This window comes from Panthera tigris, chromosome C1 (assembly GCF_018350195.1).
Source record: "Panthera tigris isolate Pti1 chromosome C1, P.tigris_Pti1_mat1.1, whole genome shotgun sequence".
Lineage (NCBI taxonomy): Eukaryota > Metazoa > Chordata > Mammalia > Carnivora > Felidae > Panthera > Panthera tigris.
The window spans coordinates 97,264,072-97,290,299 of NC_056667.1; the positions used below are offsets into that span (position 1 = coordinate 97,264,072).

Sequence of the window (26,228 nt, forward strand, 5' to 3'; positions counted from 1 at the left end):
TATTAAGGTAAGATCAGTAATATTTAAGCATTTTTCAAGGTACTTCTAAACTCAGTTTTTGTAATTTGATTTGTAATCATATAATTTTGGATTTCTAAATCATGAGGAAATCTCTAAAACTATTTTATTTATTCATTTATTTGTTTGTTTAGTTAGTTGAGAGAGAGAGAGAGCCAGCACATGAGCCAGGTAGAGAGGGCAGAGGGAGAGAGAAGAGACAATCTCAGGCAGGGTCAAGCTCAGCATGGAGCCCGATGTGGGGCTCGATCCAACAAACCTGGGATCATGACCCGAGCTGGAATCATGCTCAACCGACTGAGCCATGGAAGTACCCTTCTAAAACCATTTTAGATACAACTATTTGTAGACTTATACATCTGACTACATTATGCTAATTATAAAATATTTATGAAAAGCCCTGTCTACTTGACATGTTGCTATTATGTGAAAAATAGACCTTTGTATTTCCTGATAATTAGACTCACTGCGGAATAAAATTAACTGTTATTCTCAAAATGAAGTTTTTATTAGAAACATTTATATTAACACTAGCCAGAATTACATTATGTAGGGTGCTGAGAGCTCTTTAGACTCAGACTTCAAGCTTTTGATTTGCCGGGGTGAAAAGTTAACATAGACATTTATCCTGATATCTAAGATGTAAAGTACTCTATAAACACCTTTAAAGGAACATAAGGCAGATAAAGAGACACCATGTCATATTTTAATGGGCCATTTGATGGCCCTGTATAGTCCACTGCCTCCTGAGTGGAACTGTGGGACACACAGTGTCACTTAGGGTATATACTTCAAGCCAAATGGCTGGACTAAAGGTTTACTTACTCTTGGAAAACAAGATAAAAATGCCCACACTGGGGGTGGTAGTATTTTTCAAATTCTGTATAGGACTTTGAATAGAAATTTGACAAATTCTAAAATACCTGATTATTAAAGACCACCACTATAGGCAAAGTCATTTCAGTATTACTGGGATCAGATGCTTTTAGGATATCTTAGTGAAGTTTTACTGTTTTAATTGGAATTAATTCTTTATGGCAGTATGAAAGTTTACATCACACAAAGCACAAACAAAAAACTCTTTTTAATACTGGGTCTCTCCTATGCAGTATGGTGCTTAGTACTACTGGAAAATATGGACAGGTTTAGGATTTGTTATTTCAATTATTTTTAGGCAAACCTAATCTGACAGTATAACATGAAGTAATTTGTAAATTTCACATGTGACTAAATTGAGATGGGAGAATGAGTTGATGAGTGAGCCTAGTTGACCACTCAGCATTTGAATCTCAACACTGCTTTGTTGTCTGCACAACACGATGAATGTAATAACTCTCATTAGGTGATAAACCTTTGCTTCCTTGTGAAAAGTGGATCTAAAAAGAAAGCCAACTGCCAGTACTAATAATGAAAGACATCCAAGTAAGTGATGGTACTCAACTATAAAAAGAAGTTCTATGTATAGTAAACAGAATGTTGTACATTAAAAACCATGATGTGAATAAACCTATTGTATGCTCTTCAACTGGGTGAATCACCCAAGTTGAAGATTTCCTATGAGGACAATATTGAAAAATTGACTATTAATATCAAATAGAATAAATAAAAGCTACCTTTAGGATTTAACTAAGAGTACATGTGTATATGCACATACACGGGACAAATTTCTCAGGATTCTTTGAACAATACAATGACTTTACTATCACCAGAAAAAAGGTGGACTTATTTTCAAGTATGTTTCTTGGGAACTAGCAGTAGGTTCTCTCAAATTAAGAGTAAAGACACCAGGTCATAAAGTGCCAACTCTTAGCACCAGAGAGACTTAAAACTTCATAGGAGGTGAATGACGTTACAAATCAAGAGAATCTACTAATCTAGTTCTATGGAATTGTATTACTTTTCTCAACTGGAAAAAAAACTAGGTGTGTGCCAAGTAGATTTAAAAAGCTAATCTCTTTTAAAAATTTTTTAGAATTGTAATTTACAGTCCTATATAAAATAAAATTGCTGGCTTATAATAAAAGGCTCTAAGTTTCAGAGATATGAACAAACAAAAAGGAACTGGTAACACAGTTTATATAAATCAAGGTCCCAGAACTGAAAATTAAAAGTAGTCTCTCAGAGAAAGGAATGGTGAAACTCAGTGTGTATTTTCACGAACACACCCAAAAACTGTTTTGTGGACAGCCAATCTGATTTCGAATTTCTGAACTGCCACCTGGTACCTTTAATCAACACTAAATCAAGTCTGAGGCAAGACATTACATGGACAATACTCAAATAGAAAGATAATAACTTCCTTCCTTCCTTGACAATCTCCAGCTGTCATTCAGAAGTGGAGTTATTTGATGGCTTGGGAAGCAGTGTCCATTGAGTTTTCCTTCCTGACCTGAAGAGATTCACTGCTGATGGACAATAATTCTCGAAGTTCCTTATTTTCAAGCTGGAAAAAAAAAGGTATGTTTATTTCAGTATTTTGATTGTCAAACTGTATCAGAATACATTGTTTTGGGCCAGGAACAGAAAGCATATTAATTTTAAACATTTGAAAGAAACAAAATAACTGAGAATTTCCTAAAATACTAATTATTAATCACTTAATATACATTTACTGAGTAATTTATATAAACCACATGTTAGGATTACAAGGAAAAAAAACCAAAGTCTCTCTCCACCTGAGGTATTCAGTGCTTGTTGTACTTTTTGTGGTTCCCGCTAGTTTTACTACTATTTCTTCTACCTTTTAAATTCCTAATAATATTTTTACTGTGCTCAGTCTTTTCTTCTGAATGTGCTACAGTTTTGGAGGAAGGAAGAAAAGGAGAAGAAACTACACATGGGTCCACAGCCAGGTACCAGTGGGTGTCCTACATATATCATCTCACAACAACATGTAGGGCAGGTACCATTCCCTACATCCATGTTCTCTAGAAGACGAGGACACTGTGGCTCACCAAAGTCCAAAAACTTGTCCAAACGCAGACAACGTGGATGTGATACTGCTAGGATTTTAATCTGATGTTGGTGTCCTTTCCACTTAAAATACTGAGTAAAATTTGTTCCACATTTCCTTAGGGCTATTTCCATATTTCAGGTACATCAGGGATACTACAGACAAGGTTGTTCTACTGTTTTAACTAACTCCTAATTCCTACTTGGGACCTTGTCTCTCCCTTTGATTTCCAGCTAGGGCAGCTTGCACTCTGTATCCTCATTCTCTCTGTAGGAAATTCTAGGAAACCATAGCATTTTTAGGCTTCATCAAGAGTCTGCGTCCATGGTCATTAAATCGTCTAACATATAAAGTGCTTCCCTTAGTACTGTGCATCTCTCCTAGCATGTACAAACCATTTCATATCATATAAGTACTAGTCTTATTCCTTTCAGTAGACTCTGTGCAGGGATCCTCTCTTTCTCTCTGATATTTCTCAAAGGGGCCATGACAGCATCTTGTAATAAGCAACATTCAAATGATTTACTGTTATGTGTTTTCTTAATAATTTTATGGGATTCTAATACCTCCAGGTCTTTTTTTTTCCCTTGGTAAATTATTGCTATTATAATAAAAATATTACATGAAAAGAGCCTTTAAAAAATCAAAACTGTAAGGCTTATAAAATAAATAGCATGCCCTTGGCTTTGTTCCCCAAGGGCAACTACTTTTAAAACTTTTATCTATTTCTTTTGGTACTTACTTCCATAGTTAATAAATGAATAATTAATAGTAATTATTATGCCTGTACTGCTATATATATATTTTTAATGTTTATTTTTGAAAGAGAGAGTGTGAGTGGGAGAGGGGCAGAGAGGGAGACACAGAATCTGAAGCAGGCTCCAGGCTCTGAGCTGTGAGCACAGAGCCCAATGTGGGGCTCGAACTCATGAACCGCGAGGTCATGACCTGAGCCGAAGTTGGATGCTTAACCAACTGAGCCACCCAGGTGCCCCTGTACTGCTATTTCTTGATGATCAATTTAAGACATTATCTGACTTCCTTTTATAGCAGAGGAGGGATTTTAGCTCACATGTAATCTGTCTCTTCTACTCTCTCTACCCTCTCAATATGATAATATCTCAATTTCTAGCCAATACATAGTTGGCATTTTCATTGTTTGCTGCTGATTGTATTTACTTTCTTGGAAAGGATATAGAACAGGAGTTTTAATTTTAAATCATGAACACACAGAAAACATCAATATACTGCCTAGGATAGCAATGGCATACCTTCTGGACTCTAAGAAAACTCCCTGAATATTGTGACCCTATAATAGCAACAATCTTACCTCTAATTGGGCTAGTTTTTCCTGAATCTTACAAAATTGGTCATCATCCACCTGAACTGCTTTCCTCATCACTTCTCCCATTTCACAGATTCTGTCAATCTGACTCTCAATTTCCTGTAAAGATTAAGATTAAGAAAAGACAAAGGTGAAAAGTTATCTTTTCTACAGATGTTCACGAGAACATATGCATTATGAGTTAAAAAATTCCTTTAATCTATGCTATAGAAGTTACACAGGAGTTTCATCACAATCTGAGTCTGAAGAGGCAAAGACATAATCAAGTTATCTTGTGGTATTCACAAATAAATAATTTGTTTTCAAAAGATTGATTCTAGTCTAACCAACCACTGGCCATTGAACAACATCTCTAAGTGGCTGTTTAACTTAAATTTGAGTATATTTATTGGCAGGAAGCTCACCGCATTCCAAGGTACCTTATTCTATCATTGGACATATCTCTTCGCAACTTTTTCATGTGAGTTAAACTGTTTTTTTTTTTTTCTTTTGTTAAATGTTTATTTTTGAGAGAGAGTGAGTGAGGTGAAGAGAGAGAGGAGGACAAGGTCCAAAGTGGGCTCTGCGCTGTCAGCACAGAGCCTGACGCAGGGCTTGAACCCATGAACCGTGACATCATGACTTGAGCTGAAGTCCAATGCTAAACCAACTGAGCCACCCAGGCGCCCCAAACTAAACTGTCTCTTTTAAGGTTCAAGTTTTTTCCTCCAGATAACAGAAAATCATTTATTTTTCTCTTCTAGATGAGAGCTATTCACATATTTAAAATATTCCTGCTCCCTAAGACTTTTGTTAAGTCAGTAAAATGCTTTCAAAGGAATCTAAGATGCAACTTATCTTTCATAAATTCCCTGGAGCAAATAGGTGCCCATCTTTTAATCCCGTTTTAAATGATATAGTACATGTGAATGTACAATGACAACTATGAAGCACTCTACAAACATAAGCACAATTACTAGGTCTCCCAAATTAAATCATAAGCAACCAAAGTATAGAAACTACGCCATGTATTTTTTTAAAACCATACTTCTTTTTTTTTTTTTTTAAATGTTTATTTATTTTTGAGACAGAGAGAGACAGAGCATGAACGGGGGAGGGTCAGAGAGAGGGAGACACAGAATCGGAAGCACGCTCCAGGCTCTGAGCCATCAGCCCAGAGCCCGACGCGGGGCTCGAACTCACGGACGCGAGATCGTGACCTGAGCTGAAGTCGGACACTTAACCGACTGACCCACCCAGGCGCCCCTAAAACCATACTTCTAACAACATAGTATGATGCTATGTAGTTCAGTTTAATAAAGGTTTACTGACTGCCTGCTATGTGCCAGGTACTATGTTAGGGATAAAAGAAGAATTCATGCTCCTTACAATCAAGGAGCTTATAGTTTAGTGAAAGTACAATAATAACCAACCAAATATTGGGGCGCCGGGGTGGCTCAGTGGGTTGAGCGTCCAACTTCGGCTCAGGTCTTGATCTCGTGATTTGTGAGTTCGAGCCCCGCATTGGGCTCTGTGCTGACAGCTTGGAGCCTGGAGCCTGGAGCCTGCTTTGGATTCTGTCTCTCTCTCTCTCTCTCTCTCTCTGCCCCTCCCCTGCTCACTCTGTGTTTCTGTCTCTCAAAAAATAAATAAAACATTTTAAAAAATTTAATAAGCAACCAAATATTTACTGAGCACCTTCACCACTACCTGGCATTATGTTTGGTCAAGGAACTAAGCATCCATTAATCTTGAAAAGAGATCTTGGTGAAGAAGGGAAGAACCTTAATCCCACTCAGAGAAAAGCACCTGAACAGTCCCTTACCCCCTTCTTTCTATTCATATCCTTACAAAGGTATAGGGAAATCAAAGCAAATATGACAAACATGAAAGGAAAACAAGCTTACTTTTCTTCAAAAACAAGCAAACAATTTAAAACAATTCAAGATTTCAATCCTGTTCATTTAGAACTTATTCATCAAAATTTCTTACTGCAGAGTGAGACTGGTGAGCTTTCAGGACTGGTTCAGCATCCACGGCCTTTTTAGCAACCATTAATTGTAACATCTGTTTCCGGTACTTGCTCATGATGAGTTCCAAAGCATCCTGGTGTTCCTCCAAGGAAACCCATAGCTCTATAAGAAAATAAATAAATAAAATCACTTGGCAGTGATGTCTGAGAGAGAGCTCTCAAAGCCAAAGCTCTTAAAGTTGGAATTTTATGACAGTCCATGAGATATTGTGAATGCAAAGTTATAACTCAGTGTTTAAGTCCACAAAACTCAACAGTTAAGGTCTATCTGAAAAATAACTTTCTAGGCAGAGGCAGAATAGTCTGTTTGAAACAACATGGGATGTAGAACCAGAAGACATGGGTTTCGGTTCAATTCTGTGAGTTACTAGCTTACTACTACTCCTATGCAAATCATTTAACCTCTCTGAGCCTATTAACTGCATTGTAATATTAAATACTGGCTTATCTACCTCAAAATGAAGATATGAGAATATAATGTGATGATATATGTGAAAGCTGTCTGTAAACTGACATACAAATAACTTCATACTATCACTGATCATTTACTCATTAAACCTGAGAATATATACCCTGAGGATAAAATTCATTTCTTCCACCTTGCACAAGAACATTTAAAAAACTTCTTCAATCTTAGTGTTTATGTCAATTAATAAACAAAAAATTTAAGCACTTGAGGATATTAACTCTTTTCTTATGCAAATATCCATATGGGGATACACAAATAAGCCATGCAATAATTCAACTCTACTAAGCACCCACTTTGGTAAGCAGCCTATAAATACAAAATCAGTCAGATGACCTTAAAATGGGTAACGTAAACTTTATTGTTACCGGGCCAGCAAGGGATAACGCTTTTTCAAAGTACTAATCCGGAGATATATATAAGATGTGAAGTTAGTTTGGCAAGAACTTTTGAAACATTATTGGATATTAGAAAATAATAACTACAGAAAAAGACCTGACTAACCTCTGTTTTCCTGCTGCAAGTCTCTAATCTGTGTGTTCTCTTGGGACAGCAGAATGTGAGGTTTGAATTTGGACATGTCCTTTATATCGGGTGCATCTTCTTGATACTGGACAAACAGAGACAGACTAAGCGCGCCGTTAACAGGAAAACAGCCGCGGATGCAACCGAAAAAGTTGGGGTCGGGGCTCCAGGGCAGCATTCTCAGCCCCGACCCCGCAGAAAGGTCTCACCGCCACCCTCTGAGAGCAGGCATAAATTTAAAGCCGGGTTCCCACCGTCCTATGCCCTCCACCCCTCCCGGTGCACAGAACCCGCGGGCACGGCCCCCTACCCTCTGCCCGACCTGGTCCGGAAGCGCCGTCCCCGCCTCCCTCATAGCGGCCACCCGCCGGTGCAGCGCGGCGGACTGATCCACTAGCGACTCTGCGGCCGCGTCGTGCTCCCGCAGCCGCTCCAGCAGCGTCTTGGCGTCTGTCAGGATCTTCTCGATGGTGCAGCTCATAGCGGCCCAGGACCACGGCCCCCCGCCCTGCTCACCTACACGAACCTTCCCTGAACCTGTCTCAGCGTTACAGACGTCACTTCCGGTATGTTTAAAAGGCGCCTAGGCAGCCGCCATATGCGCCTGCGCAGTGGCGGCCCAGTCCGCCGGTGACCCAGTTTAACCAGCAGCCTCGCCGTGCGGCCCCGCCTTGCGCGGAGCCCCAGGCCTGGCCTGGCCCCGCCTGGCCCCGCCTCTGGCTTCTGGCTCCGATGGCCAGGTAGTCAAGCTGGGTTCTGGTCCGTGTCTTTTTTCCCAGTGGGTTCTGACTGATGTGGATTGCTGTTCAGGCATCTTTTTTTTTTTTTTTTTTTAATTGGTGCTTGGTTTCTTTTTAAAATTAATTCTTAAAAATTGTGGTAAAATACACATAAAATGTAGCATATTAAGCATTTTCATGTTTATTTATTTTGGGAGATAGCTAGAGCAAGTCGGAGAGGAGCAGAGAGAGGGAGGGAGGGGGAGACAGACAGAGACAGAGAGAGAGAGAGAGAGAGAGAGAGAGAGAGAGAGAGAGAATGAATCCCAAGCGGGCTCCACGCTGTCAGCACAGTGCCGGATACTGGACTCCATCCCACCAACGGTGAGATAGTGACCTGAGCCAATATAAAGAGTTGGACGCTTAACCCAGTGAACCTTTTTTAAATGTATACTCTAGTACTGTTTAAGTGCATTGCCTTCCTTATGCAACCATCACCACCATCCATTTCCAGAACTCTTCCTCTTGCAAAATGGAAACAATATGTCCATTAAATACTAACTCCCTATTCTGCAGTCCTCTCAGTGCTTGGTAACCACTAACCTACTTTCTGTCTGTATGAATTTGACTATTTTAGATACCTCAAGTACAGTAAGTGGAATTATACAAATCATATCTGTTGTTTTGTTACTAGCTTATTTCACCTAACGTGTCCTCAGGGTTTATCTATGCATTTCAGAATTTACTTCCTTTTTAGGGCTGAATGATAGTTCATCAAATGTATGTGCCATATTTTGCCTATCCATTCATCCACTGAGGGACACTTCCACCTTTTGGCCACTGTGAACAGGGATGTTTGCTTATCTGTTTTGAGTCCCAGCTTTCAATTCTTTTAGGTATTTACTAGAAGTGGAATTGCTGGGTCATATAATAATAATTCTGCCTTAGATTTTCTGAGGAAAGATCATACTGTTTTTCACAGTGGCTGTACCATTTTACATTTTTAACAACATTGCATAAGGATTCCAGTTTCCCCACATTCTTGCCCACACTTGGTTCGTTCGTTCTTTCTTTCTTTCTTTCTTTCTTTCTTTCTTTCTTTCTTTCTTTTTTGATAGCTATCTTCATGGGTATGAGATGCAGTCATTATTATTTTCTGCTTGCCTATTTTTCCTTTCTAATTCAATTAACAAATAATAAATTTAACCAGAATGGCACTGACTTCCGTACTATTTGTTATATTGGTTTATAAGAGTTTACCATATCAAGCTTGTATGCCAATCTTTGTTCTTTTTCATTCATTACTTTAATAAATATTTTTGGTGAGACTGCTTTGGTTCAGGCACTGTTTAGTGTCTGAGAATGCTTCAGAAAATGACACAAGGTCTCTGTCCTTAGGGAGTTTATATTCTAATGGGAGAAAGAGTTCATACTCATGAATAATTGAAGTTCATGACAGCATAAGGAGGCTGGTAAAACAGGCAAGTGCCTCAGAGAAGTAGTGACAGGTTAGAGAAGCAGCGGGGAAAGAACTATGCTTTTTACTTTTGTATTTCAACACATGGCACAATGGAGACATTCAATGATTGTCAAGAGGGTGATGGGGAACAAGTTAAACAAAAATAACAAATCAGGACCACTGATCGACAGAATAAAGAATAATGTAGAGCCACAGATACAAAGAGGTTTCATCCATTCATTAAAACAAAACAGAATACCCTCCCTAAGTGATCTCTTTCACTTATTTACCTTTGACTTCTATTCAGGGATGATGGTTCTCAAATTCATCTCTGTAGCCCCAATCTTTTCCATGAACCTAGAATATATTTGTATTCGCAGAGGGAGAAGATCAAAACCCGATCTCATTATTGATGTTTATATACCTGCTCTTCCCCATTTCAGTAAAGAGCATATTCATATATCCATTTGCCCAAAAGAGCATCCTGGAAGTTGTCCTTTATCCTTCCTATTTATTCTTTACACTTAATTAGTTATCAAAGCAATCTATCTCCTTTATACCATTAGGACATATTTCCTTCTTTTTATTCTCACTGCTACTGGGTGGTTGGGCCATCATCCTTTCTCACCCAGATGCAGCAACAGTCTCCCAACTGGTCTTCTCCCTACCTCAAGTCTTCTTCTTCTCTAATAGCTCTCCCTTAAGGACACCACAAGCCATGCTGCCCTTTCCATGGTGTCAATTATTCTTCTATGCCCCACCCATGTTAGGGCTGAAAACTAGACTGTCATTGTAATTCCCCAATGACATTGCCAAACCATTACTTGTACTTGGTTGTGTAATTACAACCTCTACTTTATTTGAAGTTTACATCATGCAGCTGAAGAATCTTCTGTCCCTCCTTATTGTTGTCAGTTACTGACTACCTTGGATAGTCCCCTTTATTCGTAGGAATAAGGAATTGGCTTACAGTCTTTTTGATTACTTCATTGGTTTGCTCTCATCTTGGGTGACATTCATGTCTATGTGAACAATTTGTATAATGTCTTCCTTGGCCTTTTCATTTCAAGAGACATTGAATTTATTTGGGTATCCATGACCACACCCTTGATCATTCACTAACAATTTTTCCTCATTGGGAATTTAAACTTTCAGGGGCACCTGGGTGGTTCAGTGGGTGGAATATCTGACATTGGCTTAGGTCATGACCTTACAGTTCCTGAGTTCAAACCCCACATGGGGCTTCTCGCTGCTGTTGGTGCATAGCCTGCTTTGGATACTCTGTTGCCCTCACTCTCTGCCCTTCGTCCACTTGTGCTCTCTCTTTCTCTCTCTCAAAAATAAACATTTAAAAAAAGGATTTTAAACTTTCATATCTAATCATTTGACTGCAACCTTTATTTTAATCTGTCTAGTTCTTGTATACTTTTCTCCCACTACTGTCTCTTTGACCTCATCCAGCTCTTTCATTTCTGAATATGTCATAATCTCTCTACCTATCAGATTATTTTGTTATGCTCTAGTTTTCTTTCCCTGAAAAGACAGGGAGCTTATGATAGCCAATGTGAACCACAGTCTCTCTAGTACCCTTAATTTCTGTGCATATAATTAATAATCAATAATATACTTTAATTATTATATATACTAAGCCATATTATTATATAATATGTTACATGTTATGTATAATTATCATACATTAATTATTAATTATATATATGTATATTTATATATCTTTTTTTTTTTAAGTGGGCTTCATGCCCAACGGGGAGCCCAAGATGGGGCTTAAACACAGGGCTCAGATCAGGACCTGAGCTGAGATTGAGAGTTGGATGCTTAAGCGACTGAGCCACCCAGGTGCCTCTGTGCACTTTTTTAAAAAGCCAAATGCAAACAGTAAACTCCAACCCTTGACCAATACTATGATTCTAGTAGTGGTTAGAACAGGATACAGGGTTTTTGTTGCCATTTTTGCTTTTATTTCTATGAACAAGTGTTGAGCATGTTTATAGCCTTCATATGGGAAGGATCCAATGGAGGAAGAGTTAAAAGAGAGGAGGGGGACGTATGAAGGAGGAAGAACCAGAAGAAAAGGGACATAGTAACTATTTAATAAATTTTTTCAGGAGTTACTATCTCCATAGTCAGAGCCACCGCTGCTGCCATCCTATCTCAATCTCCTATGCCAAGATCTTGGAGAAGACCTTCAAGTGGCTCTGCACCTTGCAACAAAGAATAAAAGATGCCAAATTTACCCAAGAGCAGTATCCTACCCAAATCCCAGTGATAATAGAACCAAGAAAGGGTGAGAAGCAGTTTCCTATCCTGGATAAAACTGAGTTCTTTGCACCTGATCACATCAAAATGCGTGAACTCATCAAAATAATTAGCAGGCTCTTACAATTCAATGCCAATCAAGTCTTCTTCCTGGCTGTGAATGGACACAGCATGGTGAGTGGATCCATGCCAATTTATGAGGTGTATGAAAGTGAGAAGCATGAAAATGTTTTCTGGTATATGGTATATGCCTCTAGGAGACATTTGGAATGAAATTGTTGGTCTAAGATTAGAAAACTGGGTCTATTTTATTTTGCTCCTTTGTCCTCCATATGGTAAGTTTTGAGCTCTCATACCTATTTTTTTTCATGTTGTTGCTAACTAATGGCTTTCTAGGACTTGGTCTTGAAAAACCACAGACCTTCATAATTATGGTAAAAGAAATCTCAATAAGATAAGGAAAAATGTTTAGTCTTCTAGAAAGTCAGAAAAGCAGATACTCATTTTGTATCATAAAACTTCTTGTAAATGTTAATTCTAATTAAGAGACACCCTGACTTCAGAGATTGTTGCTATGGTCTGTGAAAATAACCTTTAACATCTAAGAAGTCTGTAATTCTGATTTGCTGTTTTACTTAATAATTTGTCCAAGCCCTAACTCGCTGTACCGGTGACTGTGACCTTCCTTGGAAAGAGATCTTTCCCCAAATGATATGTCTCCCCAAAAGATATGTCCAAGCCTTAACTTCCTATGCCTGTGAATATGACCTTACTTGGAAAGAGATCTTTGCATTTGTAATTAAAAAAAGGATCTCAAAATGAGATCATCCTGGATTAGGATGAACCCTAAATCCAATGACAGTCGACCTTAGAAGTGGCAGAAAAGGGGGTACCTGGCTGGCTTAGTCAGTAAAGCATGCGACTCTTGATGTCAGGGTTGTGGGTTTGAGTGTTGGGTGTAGATTACCTAAAAGATAAAATCTTAAAAAAAAAAAAAAGAGTGACAGAAAAGAAGAAGACACACAGAGTCAAAAAGAGGAGAAGGTCATGTGACGGAAGTAGAAATTGGAATGGTGTGTTTACAAGCCAAGGAATGCCAAGGTTTGCCTACAGCCACCGGAAGTTAGGGAAAAGGCATGGAATAGATTTCCTCAGAGCTTCCAAAGGGTATCAACCCTGCTGACACCTTGACTTCAGACTTCTGGCTTCCACACATCTGAGAGAATAAACTTATGTTGTATTAAGCCACCCGGGGGTAATTTATTATGATAGCCCTACGAAACTGATACACACATATAGTTGTTTTGTGTGCGTGCGTGTGTGTGTGTGTGTGTGTGTGTTAACGGAATCAGAAGAACATCATTGGTGATCACTGGCGATGTTCTTCTGATTCCGTTTAAAAAAACCCACAAAAACCAAAACAACTATATGTGTGTATCAGTTTTGTAGGGCTATCATAATAAATTACCACTGGGTGGCTTAACAACATAAGTTTATTCTCTCACATGTGTGGAAGCCAGAAGTCTGAAGTCAAGGTGTCAGCAGGGTTGATACCCTTTGGAGGCTCTGAGGAAATCTATTCCATGCCTTTCCATAAATTCACCCTTCTTCTCCTTCATGTATGGAGATTAAAAACAAAGAAACAAAAACTGTGATGGGTATATTTCTTAAGTAAACAAAAAGCCTATTCTTATTTAAATTAACGAGGGAATCCAAGAAACAGGATTTGGGGTATTATCACAATGTTGGGAGAACAGCAAGATGGGTGGTCCTAGTTATGAAACCCAAACTACCTCTTGTTGGATTAGACTCTGCTGAATCTGCTTGCCTGGCAGAGTGGGAAGGCAGGTGAATGCAGCCCCAAAGTCCTATTAACAATGGTGGAGTCAGTGCAGACCAAAGGGTGGCTGACTATGCTTTTAATTGTTCATTTTTAAAAAACACTTCTGTGTATAATCCAGTGTTTATCATCTAATGTGCTCCAAATCTTTCACAAGTGTGCTGACCAATTCTGATCAATTTGTAAAACTATATGCAATAGGGTCACAAATTTACTTTTATTACACAGATATGTGCACAAACTGTAGCTTATTTTCTGTAATCTGCAATTTCTTGTGAACCCCCATGTCCACCTTATTAGGTAAAATAGGGCAAAAACCCCAACCCTAGCTTTTAGTTGAGTCTGATAAACTTAGTCTAATTAAGTAATTTAACAGTTTCTTTAGGTAAATCAGATTCTTATGTGTGATTGTTTTTCAGATTTCATCCCCCTTTCCCCTCTTTGACCCATGATGGAGTATGGGTATTTGAAGGTGTTGGGCAAAGAGTGTCCCCTGCAAACCCCAGCCTTTGGAGGTGTGATTGGTCTGTGGTTGGTCTGGTTCCATCCCTCAGAAAGCTTGGTCTTTCCTCTCTAGACTCCGGACCTAGTAGTCCTCCCTGACCCATATGCAGCAGTGGGGAGGGGTTTATACATCTAATACCTCCTTAAGGCCATACCTCTCAATAGGTTCCTGGCTGAGGCAGTATTTGGAATCCTTAGTTATAGGACCACCTGGGTACCTCCTGATGTTGCAGTGAATTCCTCTGGTAAGTTTCCTAGCCAGTTTCTCAGCTACTGCTCTCATTTCCTTAGAGGCCAGTGGGAACATCTGGGTGTCTTCCATGTTGTGATCACCGTTTCTCTTTCTCTTTTTTAATATTTTGAGAGAGAGAGAGAGAGCGCAGTGGAGGGGCAGAGAGAGAGGGAGACACAGAATCTGAAGCAGACTCCAGGTTCTGAGCTGTCAGCACAGAGCCCCATGTGGGGCTTGAACCCACGGACCATGAAATCATGACCTGAGCCGAAGTCAGATGCTTAACCGACTGAGCCACCCAGGTGCCCCACCATTTCTCTTCTTTATATCAGCAATGGTTGTTGTGGGGCCAGCAAGGAGTCCTCCTCTTTAACTAACGAGATACAGATTATCAAACTCTTTGTTTAAAAGAAATCTACCTAAGTCGGGGGTGGGGGTGAACAGGTTAAATGGGTGATAGGTATTAAAGAGGGCACTTGTGATAAGCACTGCGTGTTGTATGTAAGTGATGAATCACAAAATTCTACACCTGCAAGTAATATTGCACTGTATGTTAACTAACTGGAATTTAAATTAAAACTTGAAAAAAAAAGAAAAGAAAACTTGCATTTAGAAGGTTAGGTTCTGGAATTTTAACTAATTAATTTTAATTTAATTTAAATTAGTATTATATGAGAGAGCAGACCCGATGAGTTCAAATTTTACTAGAAGAAATAATAATGGTATGGAATGGAATGCTTTACATCTGCATAGAATTTCAAATGGGAAGCAGGACAAAACATTCTTCTATTTTGGACTTTAACCTGGGACTTCACAGAAGAAAGGTCAGGACCTGTATGTGTCTGTGTCTTCCCACAATCTTCTGATTTTTTCCACAGTCCACCCTGACAGAAATGGCAAGATATTTTTTTCTATTTCCTCTCAGGCCTGGACACTCCCAAAGTATCCCCTCCCTCCTTTTTGGAACTGTAAAGTGAAAGGAAAGAGAGGCCAGTTGATTAATAAGAAAGCAAATGAGGTATTATTTCTAAATGCAATATATGTTATGAAGTTATGGAGTTATTTGTCAGCAGAAACACTGAGTTAGGTGAGATATGAATCGCTGTATAATATAGAGTATCAACCTGGGTTAAGAGGCAAAGTTGGCTCCAAAGCCTACTGAATGTTCCGTAAAACATGAATGAGATTGTAAATAGTTCACTCTGTAACATGGGCCCACCTAAATGGGTAGGCACTGTGTTCTGATTCAAAAGATTTATCACCCTTACCCTCATCCTTGACTGATCAGTGTGTCCCTAAATTATGGAAACATATAACCAACAGTGACAGATCCCCTTCCATCGTATGGAGAGCCACATCACAGAAGATTCTTGGAATTTGAAGATTTAGCATTCGTGACCTTTGAGTATTCTCAAAAGATCGTGACAGTCCATGAAGTATGGTGATTTTTCTACTACAAGCTAGTGTGTAGGGTCTCTGCTTAGCTAGTGGGTTCGTTTAAGCAACAACTTAACTCTGCACTGGCACCATTTTATTGTTGCATATGTGGTTTTGTATTCATTTTGTGGGGAAAATTATATACTGCAGTCATCTTTTCAAATTTGCAGTATCATAAAAGTCTCAGGCTTTTTCACTCAGGAATGTTATGAGTCTACTCTATAAGAAACTGTTATGCCTTTGTAAGGAAGACTGTGTTGGTTGAGGCAAAGCTGTGAAGTGATAAGAAGATAGTCAAGTTGTCTTCAAAACTACTTTGAAGGAAATAGGAATCCTGAGATGGTGAAGTCTGACCACCTTGGTTTGCATCAACTCAGAGAAAAATGAAAATGCTTAGCCTATGCCAGATAAAATGGGCAATTTTATCAAAGTTTTGCCTTTCACATCATGCATACAGCCAGAACTGGGGAACATAGGTTTGTTTATAAGCCTTGACAAAAAGCCGTGCAGGTTCCCTGAGAACTCTTGAAAACTCTGCAGCTTTCAGCCCTAGCTGAAAAATATATTAGACTGTTTTTGTTTCCCCCTTGAATTTTGAAAGAAATGGTGCTAATCAAAAGGCCCATATTCTAGATTCCTGATTGATGTAGTCATCTCCACTGTTTTAAAGAGTTATCTCCAGAGATTTACTAACAACTTATCTGTGGCCCTCAGACTTATTATGATTCTGGCAATCATGTCAGATTCCTTTGTGTATGTCCACATGTCCATTGCCAATCACCTTAGGACCAATTTGCCAAACAGATTATATCAACAGAATTCTGGAAGACAAATTCCACTACCATATCTACTCTAGATAACAGTGCTGGTCCTCCTACCTCACCACTGCAGAACTGCAAACAATACTTTAATATACTTTTTACTAAAACCCACAATTCCAGTACTCTCCCACAATTTCCCACACTGTTGAACCACAACCCTCCAGGACATCTACATTATACAAAGCAGAGTGCTTCAGTATGCACAACAGAGAGTGGCCTACAGGAGAGGCAGTCTTGTGGAAGTCCCTGTCTAATTCTCTTGCTATGCTTGTACAATCTATTCCTATCAAAATCTGGAAGATGACTTTTTGGGTCCATTCAAAGCCACAGAGATAACCAACTCCATTGAATTCTACCTCTCATTATGCTATTCTGTGATATTTTTTCCTATTACCATTCTGTACTGTGCCTCAGGAGGCCTACATCCTGCCCCCCTTCTCCTGACATGGGAAGCCAAAGTTTACAGAAGAGAATACTGGTTTTATAGAACCATAAACATCTCTGACACCTGGTCTAATGGAAGGTATTAGATCCAGAAGAGCTGTCATTGGGACCAAACTCCTACTTCAACGAGAATAATAGCAATACTGATGTTTAATAAGTGCTTACTATGTGCCAGTCACTGTTCTAAGGACTTTATATTAATTACTTAATCCTCATGATTATCCTATGTGTTAGATTTTTTTTCTTTTTTCTTTATTTTTTTTAAGGCTAGTTGAGTGAAGCAGTGGGAGTGGAGAAGGAACAAAGAAATCTGTAACTGGCTATGATCAATTAATTGTAAACACCACTGCACTCGGACCAGCCCCATGTATTAGATACTTTTATTTCCTACTTCATGCATGAAAGAGCTTTAGTATTATCTGTCAAGCTCAGACTTTTATGATAAGTCAGGTTTTGGTTATACAATCGCATAATTCCTTACTAAAAATCTTGGGTCCCATGTATTCTGAGATTCAGAAAATTTAAGATTTTACGGAGGCACTGAGATCTATAATATTGATATTATAGAACACCCTTGGCAGGGTCTGGGGAAGTACTCAAAATTAAACAGATTTCTGCAGCAAATAAATGCATATTGATTTAACATGGGTATTAAAGATTATATATAACCTCACTCAGCAATAACCCAAGTCATGTTTTTTGTTTTACTTTTTAATACTAGCTTTATTGAGATATCATGTATGATGAATTTCACCCTTTAAAAGCATACAATTTGGTGGTTTTTAGTAGATTTTAGAAGTTGTGTATTGATCAACACTAATTCTAGGACATTCATTACCTGAAAAGAAATTCCATAACCATTAGCAGTCACTTCCCATTTCCCTCTCACCCTAGTCCTTGGCAACCTTAATCAATTTTCTGTCTCTAATGATTTGCCTATTCTGAGTATTTCATATTAAACAGAATCATAGAATATATATCTTTTGTGTCTGACTTCTTTCACTTAGCATAATGTTTTCAAGGTTTGTCTATATTGTGGTGTGTATGAGAACCTCATTCCTTTTTATGACTGAGTAATGTTCCATACAATGGAACAATATATCACATTTTATTTACCTCTTTATCTGTTGATGGATATTTGGATTGCTTTTTGGCTATTATGAATAATGCTACTATGAACATCTGTGTACAAGTTTTTGTGGGAACATATGCTTTTGATTTTTATGGTTAAATACCCTGGAGTGGAATTGCTTGGTCATAAGGTAACTCTACATTTAGCTTTTTGAGGGACTGCCAAACTATTTTCCAAAGCAGCCACACATCATTTTACATTGTCAGTTTCTTCTCATCTTTGCCAACACTTGTTATCCTTCCTTTTGTTGTTGTTGTTAGAGCCATACTAGTGGGGCGAAATGGTATCTCGCTGTGTTTTTGATTTGTACTTCCCTCATGGCTAACGATGTTGCGTATCTTTTCATATGCTTAATGGCCCTGATATATCTCCTTTGGAGAAGTGTCTATACAAACACATTGATCATGTTTAAGTTGGATTTTTTTGTCTTTTTGCTGAGTCATAAGAATTCTTTGTATATTCTGGATTTAAGTCCCTAATCAAATATATGATTTGCAAATATTTTCCTCTATTTTTACTTTCTTTATGGTAGTTTTTGAAGTACAAATGTTTTTTAATTTTGATGGAATGTAAATTACCTGTTTTTAATTTGTTTTTTTATGTTGTAGCTGTAATAGCTAAGAAACTACTGCATAACGCAAGGTCATGAAAATTTACTTTTGTTTCATGTAAGAGTTTTATATTTTCAAGTTCTTACATGTAGGTCTCTTATCCATTTTGAGTTAATATTTGTATATAGTGGGAGGTAGCCAGCTTTGCTGCCAAATGAGTTATGAAAACAAGCTTTCAAATTTCAGAGATTTTTGGATTTTGTAAGAATATTTAAGGGATTATAGGCCCTTATGATCCTGCCCCCTGACCACAGGTGGTCGAAGTAGGCATGGACAAGTCACATGAACTGGAAAGAATGTCATTTTAAGGACAGTAGCCAGTCTCTATATTGTATGATGGAGCTTGGAGTTGTTCTGTAAGCATTTTGGTGACCTCTTTCAGTGTTGGAGATGTTGAATAATGAGTAATAGTACTTACTGTATGGGGATGATCCTGACCGGGTGAAACAAAACAAATTAATATGCTTAATTTCGAGATGATTAAAGTTTGGCTTAACAGTGTGAATTATGTGCATCTTTTACACATAATTGCATCTTTTACAGAACAGGCTGCCTACAGTTAATTGTTTTCTTTATCATTCCAGAATAGGCTGCTTTATGACAGAATATAATCATTACTTTTATTTGGGAGTGTGTATGTCTTTGTTACGAATGTTTGTTTGTAAGAAATTGGGAGAGCAGACCACAAGAGGAACATGAAGATCTGAAATCTTTTCAGTGTAACCTGGAGGAAAGTATGGGAAAAGGAGCTGGACTGGATCTGACACGGTGGCAGCTGGGTGAGACAGTCAGTGAGCCACATGTGATCCCTGTTAAGGCTGAGTAAGTCAGACTTTGGAAACTCTAAACTATTGTGGCTTCCTGTGGCCAGGGCCCATATCATATTTTGTGTGGTGGGAAATAGGAGATCTTTCCTGAATGCCACACTTGTTCCCACCGTCGGTCATCCTTGAGAAGGAGATGAGGCTCCTAAGTAGAGAAGGCCAGCCTTTTACTCTGGCTGGGTCTGGGAAAGAGCAGGAAAGCCCATGGCCTGGGAAGGAAAGGATAAAAAGCGTTGAAAGGACCCCGAACTTTGGGAGGAGAACTGTCATTCTATACCACTGTGGTCGACTGAAGGTCACTGGTAGGGAACCCTCTGTGGTAAAGTATTGCCAGTAGATACAAGGGCAATGATGACTAAAATTTTGTTTTAAATAATCATCTTTTCCTGTGTTGTAATTTCTTTTATCTTTTATTTTTTTATTAATTTTTTAATATTTATTTATCTTTGAAAGCTAGAGAGACACAGAGTGTGGCAGGGGAGAGGCAGAGAGAGAGAGAGGGAGATACAGAATCGGAAGCAGGCTCCAGGCTCTGAGCTGTCAGCACAGAACCCAGGAACCATGAGATCATGACCCGAATTGAAGTCGGATGCTTAACCAGCTGAGCCACCCAGGCGCCCCTGTGTTAGAACCTTTTAGAGGGCAGAGATTTGTGGGAAGTCCTAGATTTTTAAGTCTTGACAGAGTAGGTCTGAAGGTGGGAAGTGAGAAGCTTTCCCTGGTGCCACACCTTTAAGTCAGCCTGGCAAATGTGAAAATGTTAACCGTAGACAGGCTAGTACTGTTTGTGGCTATGTATTGAACTTCATTTCCTCTCAAGTCTGTTTCCATCTGATCCTAATTCTTGGCTTCACCTCTTATTTACAGTTCTGCTCCTGCTCATTAGACTGGCATCAGTATTTGGTATTCCCTGTTGGACTTTTGGCCTTTCCTCAAGGATGTGTCTGACAGCCACTTTAGTATTTCAAGTCTCCAAATCAAGCTTTGTTTGGGGGTGATGAAAATGCTCTAAAATTAGATTTGTCGTGACGGTTGCACAAGTCTATAAACATACTAAAAATCACTGAAATGTACACTTTAAATGTATGAATTTTATGGTATATGAATACTGAATATGGTTGTGAATGAAACTGTTAAAAAGTCAAGGTCACTGGCCAGTGCACAATAAACATAATAGTAGCTTATATTTTTAGTGTTGACTATGGGAAACAAAATGGTCTCAAGGCTTTATTCATATTTTTCCCCACAACTGTATGAGGTAGGTATTATCACTGTCCCTACTCTTACAGAGAAGGAACACGTAATTTTCTCTCAGCCTTATAGCTTATATGTGCCAGAGTCCAGATAAGAATTGGGAGTCTGGCCTTAGGATTAGTATTCTTGGCCACTATGCTATAGTGCGGTGTTTGGTCAGGGTGGGGAGTTAAGTATGTCTGTTTTTCTTATTTGAAAAAGGAGGTAAAATTAGGTACCTAGAATGGTAGTGGGGGTGGTCATTGAATGCTTGGAATAAAGTACTGAAGTGACTCAGAAGGCGGATCATTTATTTCTTGTTACATAATAAACTACCCCCAAACTTAATGGCTTAAAACAATAACTATTTTGTTCATGAGTCTGCAGGGTAGTCCCTGTGGTCTGGGTCAGGCTGGCGGCTTCTGGTTTGTGATTGCTTGGCTGGCAGGAGGCTAGATGGGAAAATATTTAAGTTGACTTTCTTAGTCATTTTAAATTGGCTTAAGGTGTAATATATAATATTGTCAATTGAAGCATAGTGGAAGTTCAGTTTTCCAAATCTTGCTTAACAGTTATTCTTAATTGTCTAGGAGAAAGAGAATACAATGTATTATATTCTTTAGTATTTTAAGTATTTCAAGTCTCAAAATCAAGCTTTGTTTGGGGGTGATGAAAATGCTCTACAATTAGATTGTGGTAATGGTTGCACAACTTTGTGAACATACTAAAAATTTGGGTATTTCGGTTGTAAATAACATGATTGAGGCTGTTCACTTAGATTACTTATGTTAGTGTTCTTTTGAGACTTCAGTCTAATCTCTCATTTAGAGACTATCAAGATATTTTACTATCCTATGTTTCAATTATTGAAGGAACACTCCTTCAATGTATCTTGGATAATCAAGTCTGCTTTGAAGCTCTAGCATCTCATAGAAGAGGAATTCATTTTAGGGTCAGGTCCCTCTGACTCTAAGTCAGTAGCCTTAACTGTCTTTATCATATTTGACTTTATTGATCTAGCTAAAATGTGGGGACTATTTTCTCAGCCATTTGAGAATTTTCTGCTTCAAGCTTCTGCCTCCAGCTACTCCTTTATGCCCATTTCTGCAGTCTTCTCCCTGATGGATAGTTGCATGTCCCAGTAGGTGAGAACTAAAATGTAGTCTTATGTTTATGTCATAATACTGTCCTGTTGGACCACTCAGCTTAGTTTGTCTGTTCTACTGATGGTCTTGTATGAGATGGGCCATGTTCAACAATAAGCCAAGAAGTTCCAACAGGTTGCTCCTAGGAAGTGAGGATTATGGTTTTTATTTCAGGCCTCTTCCTTTTCTCTGGTCACAAGGCCATACATATTGTGGTCAGTGTTTTGTTTGTTTGTTTGTTTTGTTTTACTTTTTTAAAAAAATTTGAGTGGAGTTGACACGATGTTACATTAGTTTCTGGTGTACAACATAGTGATTCAACATCTCTATATATTATGCTATGCTGTGATCAGCATTTTTCTTTTTTTTTTTATTTTAAGATTTTATTTTTAAGTAATCTCTACACCCAACATGGGGCTCAAACTTACAACCCCAAGAGCAAGAGTCATATGCTCCACTGACTGAGCCAGCCAGGCGCCCCTCTGTGATTGGCGTTTTGAGGAGGATAGGCCAGTTTATCTCCTGTCTTCACCTACTCCTCCTGAACCACTGTATGGGCTTTGAATATACCTAGTTGAATATATCTAGGTTTAATCTGGATAAACACCTACCAGCTGTGTAACCCTGGGAAAGCCATTTAAATTTTCTGAGCCTCAGTTCCCTCATCTATAAAATGAGGATTACATGAGTACTTGTGTAACATGGTGGCTGTAGAAATGAAAGAGGCAATATATACAAAGAACCAAGTATAGTGCCTGGTCCATAAATAGTCGGTGCTAGTCTGGGATGATTTCAGGGTTAAATAGCACAGAAGATTGAGCTGTGGAACTAGTCAGTTTATTGAGAAATGACTCCTAAGGAAAACAGTCCTAAGGTGAGGCAGAAGTAGAAAAACTGACCCTAGGGCTGGAAGCACACATCCTGCCATGATACTCTTCAGTCATTACTGCAGATCTCAGCTTACCCTGAACAGTTATCCAGCCAGATTCCTGGGGAAGTTTCTTTGCAAAGGTGCCAAATAGCAACTTTGCCTCTTTACGGCAGCTCATCAGTTGAAGACTGCTGGAGTCTGATGCTTTGGACAGCCCAAGTACCAAAATCCACTAAACCTGTCTTTGAAAACATAGTGTGAACAAAGGGAATAAGTGTATTGCTTACAAGATGTGCAGGTATGTAAACAAACAAACAAACAAACAAAACCCTGGGGAATTGCATCTCAACAACAACTTGGAATGATTATATGCATTATTCCAAATATATATTCTTTCCTTTTAGGAGTTGTAAACTCAAAGACCAGGAGGGGCCAGACAGGAATTGTGAGTTAATTGAACTTAGTGCTAGTAACAGGGAGTGGAGGGCCTTGGGGTCAAAGTGAATTCAAGAGAGCTTGTTTTTCACACACCCCCGCTCTCCCCCCCCACCCCCAGATAATCACAGAGGATGTTTCTTGACCAATTCCCTTTCTGACACTAGTTTCACCAGTCATAAGTGATTAGAATTATGTTAACACTAAAACAACTATTTATACTGTCTCTTCCTTCTAATGCCTTACTTTCTATCACATTTATTCTTTTAGGTTAAAGGGAATAGATCCGTTGTTCACTCCAATTTTTAGCGTTTGACTTCAGTTTGATAAAATACTGAAACGCGGGTACTGAGTGAAAAATGAGGTTGCTAAAGGTTAATGTTTTAATGCTTTTAATATCTAGTAGTGCCACTTCTGCATCTTGTCAAAATGAGACAAGTTCCATTCTGGTAGGACTCAGAAGAGCTGCTAACAAAGAATTACTTGATTTAGTTAAAAACAAGAAAGGGCAACTCTTCCCCTGTATGCAGCTATCATCCAGAGCAACTATCCTCCTCCTTAATCTAAAAAAAATCCCCATTCTAACTCTGACATTAATGTAAAGAGAACTGTCAAGTAGTCATAAACACTACATTAAAAATGTGAAAAATTTTTTATTCTTACAATTAGAGCCTGAGCTGATCTGTCAGTGCTGCATCACACAAAGCAGACTGGCAATGCCAAAACAATCCTCAGAAATCATGTGCATTTCTATAACATTATGCCAAACATAATATCAAGGAACAAGGGGAAGTATAATGGGAAAAATGTTAGAGTGTTTAATTCTATATTTTAATGTGCATTTATAAAACATATCTGACAGTCTAAAACCAATGGTGAAATTTCCAGGTAAAAAGTGTTAGTATCATAAGTGGTGACTGAAATTCTCCCTGATATCATTCAGTTCTTTAATTCATATAAAGGAGATTCACTTGTCGATTTAAATCAGATGGTGTGTGTGTGTGTGTGTGTGTGTGTGTGTGTGTATGTGTGTTTCCTCTCAGAATACGGACCCTTAGCAGGTGCCTATGTACCTTTGCCACTTTGGAGAAAAATGAATATTTTTTCCTAGATTGTCCCTGATATTATGGGAAAATTCTGGGAAATTTTATTTTCTAAATCCTCCAGATAGGAGAATTGTAACTGGAACATTAGATAAATTTTCTGCTCTTGAAATTGGGTTTGTAACAAGATTTAATTTTTTCATTGGTTGTTGTATTAATATAATTTTTTAAATGTGTAATATTCTGTAAAATCCAAATGAAGAAATTTCTAAAATATTATTTAATGCTAATTAGAAGTCATAAATTTTTGGAGCCATTTCTTCGTAAGTCAGAGCTAATCAATAAGATTTCGAAAATATATTGTCACAAATAAGTAGAAATGCCCATGGTATTATCTGCACATTCCTGAATTCTGAAAGGTCTGTACTATATTAATACACTAGAAACAACTTAAAAATGAAAAGGAAAATATTTTTAGAAAAGTTTAAACTTTGGGTTCAGCAAGCATTTATTGAGCATCTCTTATGCACAAGTCACTGTATTAAGTGCCAGGGAGATAAAAACGAACATGGTGTTTGCTCATAAGGTATACATGGCTAATGGGTTAAATAAATATGAATGAAAACAATTAAGGCCCAGGGAGATAAAGTGCTAACAGATGCATAAACAGTGTTAGCTACTAGTGCTCAGTTTTCCTCCTGCAAAATGAGGATAAATAAATGTTGAGTTCAAAAGTGAAGGTGTAAGATAATGGGCTCCTTAATTGAGTATTTTGACGTTCTCGAATGCCAGAAGTATTACTTTATTACGTCTTCGCTTTCAAGTTCTGGACAGTTAGCTCAATTGGTTAGCATAGCCGTCATTCATCCTTCATTCATCCATTTGTTTATTCATCCACACAAGAAATACTGAGCACGCATTCTGAGCCAGGCCCTGAGATGGGCACTGGGAACACAACAGGGAGGCAGATAGCCACAGACCAACATTCTAATAGAATAGTAATGAAAAAAGATCAGGGATTAAATCACCCGATGTGCTTTCTCCTGCTCCGTTGCTACTGTTGATCTTTTAGCTAGCAAAGTACAATTGTGTACTAGAAAAGAAGCTCAAAGAACATGCTCAGTTGGTGATCTACCACTTGCATCATTTATATATATAAAGTTTGCATCTCATCATTATCTCTTGTATTCTGAATTAACATTTTAATTTTTGCCTTATTTTTCTAAATTAGTAATATTCTAAATTCTATAAAATATGAAGCCTTGGAGAGAAAGGATTACAATAGTGGAGCCTATTTTCCTAGAAATCATTTAAAACTTTGTGGCATTCTCATTAAATGCCAGTGGAGCAGTCTTTTAGAATACTTAAATCTAATTTTGTTTTTGGATATACAAACCATAATTTTGCTTGTGTGGTCTCATAAATATATCTTGAACTAAGAAATATGTCTTCAACTATCTCCCATGCTCCTTTTCAGTCACCTAAAAATCAAGTAAATAGAAAATAAAGTCTCTAAAGGTGGCTTGATTAAATAGGAATCTGATTTTTATAAGTAATAGACATAAATAAGCAGCTGAAAACTCAGAGCTTTTCATAACAGCGGATAAAAAGTATTGTTAAAATAATTCCTCTTGGATAAAAGAATTCAGATAACTATGCCAAGAGAAAATCTGTAGGTCCTGAAGGATTCTTTCATAATAAATGGAAAACAACAACAAAATAACTAGAATACTTTATAATTAGTTGCAGTAGCTTTCAAAGAGCTGTTACTTTGCCCAGATCCTATTCTTTGTTTAAATTTTGTTTGACAAGCATTTTATAAATGATTATAGGAGGTGGTTTCTGTTTCATTAATGAAGCTGATAATGGTTAATTACTAAAGTGGA

General features: G+C 38.1%; 2 protein-coding genes, 1 long non-coding RNA gene and 1 pseudogene across 4 annotated transcripts in view; 2 read left to right on the forward strand and 2 right to left on the reverse strand.

Annotated features, from left to right (window-relative positions):
* Positions 1-507: 507 nt before the first annotated feature.
* Positions 508-7,869, reverse strand: SIKE1 (suppressor of IKBKE 1). Its single transcript, XM_007076457.2, has 5 exons — positions 7,641-7,869; positions 7,298-7,403; positions 6,288-6,430; positions 4,302-4,415; positions 508-2,461 (listed from the first exon to the last, which is right to left on the reverse strand). The coding sequence occupies exons 1-5, from the start codon at positions 7,797-7,799 to the stop codon at positions 2,360-2,362; spliced, it is 624 nt and encodes a 207-aa protein (XP_007076519.2). The 5' UTR covers positions 7,800-7,869; the 3' UTR covers positions 508-2,359.
* Positions 7,870-8,350: 481 nt separating this feature from the next.
* LOC102961912 lies at positions 8,351-12,057 on the forward strand (annotated as a pseudogene).
* The window catches only part of LOC102961635 (bile acid receptor-like), a 44,616-nt gene continuing 30,258 nt past the window's right edge, over positions 11,871-26,228 (forward strand). Inside the window, exon 1 of the mRNA XM_042993786.1 lies at positions 11,871-11,944. The gene's annotated coding sequence lies outside the window, so the exon portion shown is untranslated. The remainder of the gene's footprint in view (positions 11,945-26,228) is intronic.
* Positions 22,903-26,228, reverse strand: part of LOC122240744 — a 35,488-nt gene continuing 32,162 nt past the window's right edge. Inside the window, exons 4-5 of one of the 2 annotated variants that reach the window (XR_006220475.1) lie at positions 25,739-25,823; positions 22,903-23,102 (exon numbers count right to left, since the gene is read on the reverse strand). This is a non-coding gene — a long non-coding RNA (uncharacterized LOC122240744). Of the gene's footprint in view, positions 23,107-25,738; positions 25,824-26,228 lie in introns of both variants that reach the window. The other variant, XR_006220474.1, reaches the window with a different exon arrangement.